The sequence below is a fragment of the Hevea brasiliensis genome, chromosome 18, assembly GCF_030052815.1.
Source record: "Hevea brasiliensis isolate MT/VB/25A 57/8 chromosome 18, ASM3005281v1, whole genome shotgun sequence".
NCBI lineage: Eukaryota > Viridiplantae > Streptophyta > Magnoliopsida > Malpighiales > Euphorbiaceae > Hevea > Hevea brasiliensis.
The window spans coordinates 52,193,391-52,202,361 of record NC_079510.1 but is presented as its reverse complement, the minus strand read 5'-3'; the positions used below and the strand labels follow the sequence as shown (position 1 = coordinate 52,202,361).

Genomic DNA, 8,971 nt, shown 5'->3' with positions numbered 1-8,971 from the left:
TTATGTAAAAATAAATTTAATAATTTTTAAATTAAATATTTATATATAAATTTATATATTTATTATAAATATTTAATTAATTCTATATAAATTTTGAATCCATATATATAATCTCTTATTTTTAAAAATTATATAAATATAAAAATAAACTTTTTTTTTTAATATTTTTTCAACGGAAATACCAATTTCCATGCGACCCTGAGGTTCAAGTAGACCCTCTACCCCGGCCCACGTTTGATGTGATGATTGTCCAATTGGCCGGTTGAAGTCAACAGATTATGCGACTCGTCTACACATCCAAGGGTTGGTAATGACCTTGCACCAGGATCCGTCTCATTTGATTAAATGCCTTGATGAAGCTCTCTCCCACCATCTAGGGTTTCAGGTTTCGAAAAACCCATATCATTCTTTTCTCTCCCTACACTCAACTCTTAACGTTTATCCTTTTCCTTCTCAATTTCAGCTTTTGATAGGTTACAAGCTAGAAAGGCTTCATCTTTCAGTTTGGCTTTGTCAATGATGGTTTTGTAAGTACTCTTTGCTTTCTCTCTGTCTTCCTGTTTGTTATTAGAACTCAAATTCTTCTCTGGAACACCTCCAAAGATTGCTGCTTCAATTTTATTTTATTTTTTTATTGAATACAAGCGTAGATATTTATCTAGTGGGTGTCTGTGAGCGTGCGTGACATAAGAGTGAGCTAATTTCATGGGGAAATCAGGAGGTAGAAGAAAGAAGGGTAGTGGTGTTTCAAACCAAGTATCAAGTGTTGATAGTGGTAATATTTCAAATCCAACGACGCTTCCAAATGCTAATGGCGGTGTCGATTTTGACTCCTCAATATTTTTGAAAAGAGCCCATGAGCTCAAGGAAGAAGGGAACAGGAGGTTCCAAAACAAGGATTATGCGGGTGCTCTTGAACAGTATGATAATGCTCTTCGATTAACTCCCAAAACCCATCCTGATCGTGCTGTCTTCCACAGCAACAGGGCTGCGTGCTTAATGCAAATGAAACCTATTGATTATGAGACTGTTATTTCTGAGTGTACTTTGGCACTCCAAGTACAGCCTCGGTTCGTAAGGGCTCTCCTTAGGAGGGCTCGTGCTTTTGAAGCGATTGGGAAGTATGACATGGCGATGCAGGATGTTCAGGTATTGTTAGGAGCTGAACCAGAACACCGAGATGCTTTGGAGATTGCCCGGAGATTGAGAACTGCATTCGGTCCTCGCCAAGAGGCTCAGCAGGACCTCCAAAGCCGCCCTTCTCCTGCTGCACTAGGGGCATCTGCAGTCCGTGGTGCACCAATTGCTGGCCTTGGGCCTTGTTTACCAGCCCGACCGGTCTCCAAGAAGGCAGCAACTCCACCTGGGTTATTGGCTGTGTCAGCCACTAATAAGCTGGAAAAGCCTCAAGTGAATGTGGTCGGTGAAAATGATCCTGAGACCAAAACCCAGTTGTCAAAACTTGGGTTGAAGCCTTCAAGTGGTTCTTCCAAACTGGCCACAAATCTGGCCAAGGATAGCCAAGGAGAAGAATCTTCATCAGTCTCATTGCCCATTCGTGGTAATGTTCTGGAGGTGGCAGTTCGATGGAGACCATTGAAACTTGTTTATGATCATGACATAAGGCTGGGACAGATGCCAATGAATTGTACTTTTAAAGTGCTAAGGGAGATTGTGAGCAAACGTTTTCCATCTTCAAAGTCAGTTTTGATCAAGTATAAAGATAATGATGGTGATTTGGTGACTATAACATGTACAGCTGAACTCAGATTGGCAGAGTCCTCTGCAGACAATCTCTTGCACAAGGAGCCTCGCACGGATAAAACTGATACAACTGGCATGTTAAGATTACATATTGTTGAGGTGAGTGCTGAGCAGGAGCCTCCTTTGCTGGAAGAGGAGGAGGGGAAACCTCTTGAGACTGAAGGGAACAAGGGAGAGGAAAGTGTGTCTCATTCGTCACTTGGTGAATCTGTGATGGAAGCAGCTGATAGTGAAATTGATAAGGTAGAGAAAGAAGCTTCAAAAGAGAAAACAGGAGCTTCAGAAGATCCAGAGAGCAAGGACGCAGAGATGGATGATTGGTTGTTTGAATTTGCTCAGCTTTTTCGGACCCATGTTGGTATTGACCCGGATGCTCATATTGACTTGCATGAGCTTGGGATGGAGCTTTGTTCTGAGGCACTTGAGGAGACAGTGACAAGTGAGGAAGCTCAAAACCTCTTTGACAAGGCTGCCTTAAAGTTCCAGGAGGTGGCTGCTCTAGCTTTCTTCAACTGGGGAAACGTTCACATGTGTGCGGCAAGGAAAAGGATTCCCTTAGATGAGTCTGCTGGAAGGGAGGTAGTGTCAGCACAACTTCAAGTGGCTTATGACTGGGTGAAGGGGAAATATTCTTTGGCCAGAGAGAAGTATGAGGAGGCACTCTTGATCAAACCTGATTTCTATGAGGGGTTGCTAGCACTGGGTCAGCAGCAATTTGAAATGGCCAAACTTCATTGGTCATTTGCGCTTGCTAAGAAAATAGATCTCTCTAGCTGGGACTCTACAGAAACTCTTAAACTTTTTGACAGTGCAGAGGAGAAGATGAAAGCAGCAACTGAGATGTGGGAGAAGCTGGAGGAACTGAGAGCAAATGAGCTAAAAGATCCAAATGCAAGCAAGAAGGAAGAATTGTTGACAAGAAGGAAGAAACAAGGAAGTGTTGAAGGTGATTCATCTGGCAGTGGTGTTCAGGGTGAGATTTCACTGGAAGAAGCAGCTGAACAAGCAGCAGTGATGCGATCACAGATACATCTCTTCTGGGGTAATATGCTTTTCGAGCGATCCCAAGTTGAATGCAAGTTGGGGATGGATGGTTGGAAGAAAAACCTTGATACCGCAGTTGAACGATTTAGGCTTGCTGGAGCATCTGAGGCGGACATGTCAATGGTTTTGAAAAATCACTGCTCCAATGGAGGTGCAGTAGAAGGAGATGAGAAAAAGGATCAGAATGCTAATGCTGATGCTGGATCAGAAAAGAGCAAACAGGCTGATAAAGTACGAGGGAAGTAATAAGGACTGATATTTTTTTGTGTGCATGGCAGCAATGAGTTAAATCCTTATATTCTTTTAATAATGAGTGAAATGGTACAAGGAAGTGCTTTCTTCTCAGCTGAAAGGGTTGAACTGCAAGAAATTTTCTTTTGGAATTGAGAATTTTGGTCGCAACATTGAACAATCAACATTGGTATATTTGAGCGATATTGCTTTTTAAGGCGTCCGTGTTTGGTTCGAGGTGATGTTTTTCTTTGGACATACTAATGAGTTTCTGATAAACAGTTTTATGTCCTTGGGATTTTTGACATTGTTGGTTCTTCTAATTGTGTTATAATAATACAATTCTTGATTTTTATGGAAATAACTTGTCTCATTATTTGAAGCTGTCTGCATGTTTCACTTAAACGCCTTATTCATTTATAATTTTGAATTATTGAATTTCTGGTGGTAGAATGGAGGATAAGTTTTTAGTAAAGTTATTAGGAAACGAAGATGGAGAAATTGCAGTTAAGGGAAATTCTGTTCAGATTTATCAAGGGATTGTCCGTGCATGTTCTGTGAACACATCAATAAAGATATTTGCAGACACTCGCTTCCTCGGATCTGTTGTGTATAGAATTTTTTTTTTTTTTTTTTTTCCTCAAAAGATAGAGATTCTATTAATGGGATTAATTCATACATGAGTTAAGGCCCAAAAATTAGCTAAAAAAGACCCAATGATCTGGAACCTACATAAACAATCCATGGTCAGAATAAGATCTCCCAACTTACATAGAGCCCAGCCCAATAAAACCAAATCCTAGTAAGGGCAAAATAGGAACAGAGCAGAATACAGCCATCGCCACTACTAGCTCCTCGCCTTAGTCAAAGATGCGCTTGTGGAAGAGAACAGCTGGGGAAGAAAATGGCAAAAGCCAAACCAAGCTAGGAATCAAATCACAACTCATCACCAAACCATGGGGTGCTAGGAAGCCATCAATATGGGGGTTGCGCCACAGAGCTCCAAGTCCTTTCAGCCTTTACGAGTCAGTCACAACTATAGGTGGGTAGGGACTCCGGAGTTACTACACACCGAAACTTAGACCTCCAAAGGACCTAGCAGCTAGAAGACAACTCATTAAAACACCAAAACCACAACACAATGTCGATACAAACCCAATATAGAACACTTCAGGTGTTATCAAATCCCTCGCCGATGAGCCATTTTCCCTGCAAGCAGAAGAATAAAACTAAAAAAATATATATACATTCAAGCGCGGATGTGAGGAGAGAGAAACCCACTCTCTGGGTGAGTTAACGGAGGCCGTCCCCTACCCGGATGGGGCAGAGGACAGTCGACTGCTTCAGCAGAAAAGGAGGACTGAGCCTCAGGAAACCCAAAACAAAAAGAGGAAAAAGTCTCGTTCCTTTGTGTATAGAATTGGAGAGCTATATTTATGGCTATTAGATTATGTCTCTAATAGATGGTTCGAAATTGGAATTGATTGGGAGGGGATGATGGAATTGGATATCTGAAAATTGAAAGTACTCCGTTGCTGTGTTTGATTCAAAATGGTCAACAGCCACGTAAATGCAATGGGTCCTGAAGTGCACTTGGATAGCAAAATTTGGAAAACATATTCCTAAACAGCGTTGGATTCATCCTTTTCTAATCCCATCTCACATCCCTGTGCCACTAAGCTTAAAGCATCTTCGTTTGTTACTTCGTACTGGAATACATGATAGCTGCTGTAGATGAACAGTTTAGCTATCTTAGGACAATTACACACCAAAGGTGATTTTCGTTTTGGCCACTTTATAATTAATTTACACATCGCAGCCGCACCAAACATCATATGGATCTTTATGGAATTTGTTTGTAAATAAGATTCTACTTAAATTAGGATAAAAATTATGAAAAATATTATTTCTTTGATTTTTTTTACAGTTTCATTAGAATTATAGGTTTTTTGTTTTACAATTTCATTAGAATTATATTTTATTAATATTTATATTAATTAATATCTGTTATTAATAATATATATTAAGTAGTAGTTAAGTACAAGTAAAATAAAAAATTTTAAATTTATATATAAATTAAAATTAATTTAAATAATAAAAATAGGATAATTATAAATAATATAAATAATTAAAGACACTTTGGGTCATGTCAATATATCCTTTTTCACATATTTATATATATATATTATGAATATAAATAAATAAATAAATAAATGATAGAATTATAGATTATAGATATAGAATATAGATTATTTTTTTTCTATTCATTAAGTTCTTGTTTTAGTTAATTACTTCGTATTAAATTTTATCTTTAATTAAAATTAAGTTTAAATATGATTAAGAATTTTAAATTTATATGAATTCTAAAATTAAAATTTTTACACTTTAAAATTAATTTAAATAGTAAAAACATAATTATAATTCATTTTTAAACTGAAGAGTATTATTGACAATGCCAATATCCCCTAGTGCCTTTTATACCTTTATAGATATTAATCATTTTTATTAATTTTTTTATATAACACATTGTTATTGTTATTGTTATTGTTATGCTAATATAATAATTTTTTATTTTTCATGACATGTATATTGTAGATGCATCTGATTATTTTTAGATTTAAGTTAATGAAAATGAAAGTATATTAATGAAAATAAAAAATTTTAAATTTGTGAGTGAATATGATAAGAAGTGAAATTTATTATAAAAATTTTATTATTATAATATAATTTTATAATTGTAAGTGTTTTTATAAATATATGAATTTAATTATTTATTATTTTGTTAGTTCATATATTTTCATTTAAATTTCTTCAATAATGGAGTGTTAAATTTTTCAAGACTTAACTTTTAGTATTTTATAATTTCTATAAAATATATATAATTAGAGTTAAAATTTTAATTTTTTAATACTATTTAAGAGTTATATATATAACAGTAAAATAAATTTAATTTGGTGTAGTTTCATATAGTATTGATCTTTTTAATTTTATTTAATTTTAATTCAATTTTTTAAAAATAAAATAATATTTTAGAAATAATTTTATATTTTTTAAAATATTTATAATTAATTATTTAATTTATTATATAAAATATTATTTTTACATATATTATTTTTAAAATCAATTTTAGGTTAATTTGTAAAAGATTTATATCTAATAATTTATCTTAATTCCTTTGATTTCATTTAAATGTAAGAAAAAAAATTCATAACATATAATTATTTTATTTTCTTTTAAAAATATATAAGCTTAATTACATATAAATGATTTTTTTAATATATAGGTTAATATTGTATCTAGTTTTTATCTTTATTTCTTAAATTAGTAAAATAATATATCCAGTCTTAATTATTATTTAATATATTTTATATTAAAATTATTTATATATTAAATTAAAATTTAAAGATTTTTGTGAGATAATTTAAAATTGAGAAATGTATATAGTATATTTATCCAAGTTCAAGGAAGATAAGTAAAATTTAGTAAGAGGAGCTTATAGGTACTCTCTCCATTTTTTTTTACTTATAAGCACATATATAAGATTTAAAAATAATTTAAATAAATAGATTAGCTTAAAACTTTAGGTTTTAAGTTGTTTTGATGTTTGCTTATAAATTAGGCAAAACACCCTTTTAGTATATTAAGAGTTAGAATATATATATATATATATATATATATATATATATATATATATTTCACTTAATTTAGAAATATATTAGAAAATATGAATTTATGATAATATAGGAATAAAAATAAAAATATAATAAAATAAATATGTCTAACCCAAAGGTAGGCTACCTTTTTTTTTTTTTAATTTGTTGTGTGATTTTATTATTTTAGTATTTTTTATGTTTTATCATTACTAAATTCAATTCATCCTTTACATATTAAATTCATAACTTTTTTTAGTTCATTGAGAAATTAATTTTTAAAATCTTTTTCTGCATATTTTTAAATTAAATTTTTTATAATTATTTTTTTAAAAATAAACGTCAAACTTTAATGAAAGAAGTTGTAGAATCAAAATAAATAAAAATTCTATTAAATGATATAATACTTATATCCATATGAAAATTGAGTTCTTTTTAAATTAAAATATTAATTTATATTTATATGAAAATATAAATTTATTAAATTGAAATAATATTTTTATATTAAAGTTTGATTCCTAACACTTTTTATATATATGATTTCTGATTATTTTATACATATTTATTATTTATCAAATTAGGATAAGATTATAGTATTAAAAAATTAAAAAATTATTATATTTTTTTATATGTGCATATATTAATATTTTTAAACTTTTAATAATATATTATTTTAAAATAAAAATCAGTACTATAAATTTTAATTATTTTATTAATTATATTAATTTTATAATTAAACTAAAGCTTAATATATTATATTAATTATTAATTTTTAAATAATATTTATTTATTTATTTATCTTATATATAATTTATTTTATATACTTTGTATGTAATATTATATTATTTAAAAATTTTAAATTCATATAACTTTATTATGTATTATATATTAATTATACATTTTTATAATTCAAAGGATATGAAATTTTTTATAATAATTTCGTTGTTGCATTTTATGTGTATAGCTGATATTAATAAATGTGGTAGTATCTACATAGCACTTATAAATTCAATTTCAATTAAAATTTATTTATATATTAATGTAATAAAAATTTTAAAATTATATTTATAATTAAAAGAAAATATAAATTTATTTTATATGAAATATTTCTTTAATGAACTTTTAAATAATCAAAGCAAATGCTATCTTACTATTACGTATTAAACAGTGACTAAGATACAAGTCTGGCTATACACATCAAACAAGAAGTTATGAATGATATTGAACAGACCAACACTATTTCAAACTACATCCGAATGTTACAGCCAATCTTATCGTCAATTGAATGACCATGCTAAAAAAAAAAAAAAACGAATTACTTTTGTGAAGTTGGTATCATTATTGTTGGTTTTGCCGTCCGATACTTTAAAACTTAGCTAATTGTACAATTTGGCTCTCTTCCTCACAAATTGTACACTTGGTTAGTTTATTCTTCTCACCCATCCACTGGTGCTTGCTGTTCCAATGTTTGCAAATGCCAATATTTTTTAATAAATTTATAAAAATATAATAATAAACAAATTCATATATTTGACCGATAAAAATTATTTTTTTTTTAATTTTTTCACATATTTAAATATAATTATATTAAAAATTTTTCATAAATAATTATAAGATAGATATATAAATTTATTAAAATTCAATAAAAAGTGATTTATATAAAATAAAATATCTTTTTATTTTTATAAATAATATAAAATATGAAAGATATTTTTAGTAAAGCCAATGTTCCCTCATCTATTTATATATCTATATTATAGATTGTAGAAATAGATATGGATTTCCATAAAAAAATAATGAACAAAAATTGTTAATCTTAATTTTGATGGCTTTTTTTTTCTTTTATGGCTTTTTTTACTTAATTATTAAAATTTATTCTTATTATAATATATGAAAAATATTTTTTTTTATTGTAATTCAAAATAAAATTTTTAAAAAGAATTAATTAAAATTGAAAAATGTTTTTAAAAAAAATCGCAACTTTCATAATTTAAAAAATTATCAATTTTTATAAAAAGAATTAATGATACATGCTTTTTACATAATCATTTAGGTTAAATTTCATGGCAATTTCATTTATTTGTTTGTTACTTTTAGCTAATTTTATTAGTTATTTAGATCATTTTCCATAATTTTCAATTTTTTTGGGTTAATTTGTAATTTTGCTTTGTTTTGTAGGTAAAATGGTATTTTTGAGGAACTAAAAAGAAATTGTGCTAATGAAGAGTGATTCCCATAGCAAAAATTGTCAAAATAAAGCTTCGAAGGTTGAAGAATATAAA

The 8,971-nt window shown here is 29.5% G+C and overlaps 1 protein-coding gene across 1 annotated transcript; it reads left to right on the top strand.

Moving 5' to 3' along the window:
- The first annotated feature begins 345 nt into the window (after positions 1-345).
- LOC110656685 (protein CLMP1) lies at positions 346-3,421 on the top strand. Its single transcript, XM_021813581.2, has 2 exons — positions 346-527; positions 651-3,421. Exon 2 carries the CDS (start codon positions 706-708, stop codon positions 3,052-3,054), a length of 2,349 nt encoding a protein of 782 aa, XP_021669273.2. The 5' UTR covers positions 346-527; positions 651-705; the 3' UTR covers positions 3,055-3,421.
- Positions 3,422-8,971: the final 5,550 nt, after the last annotated feature.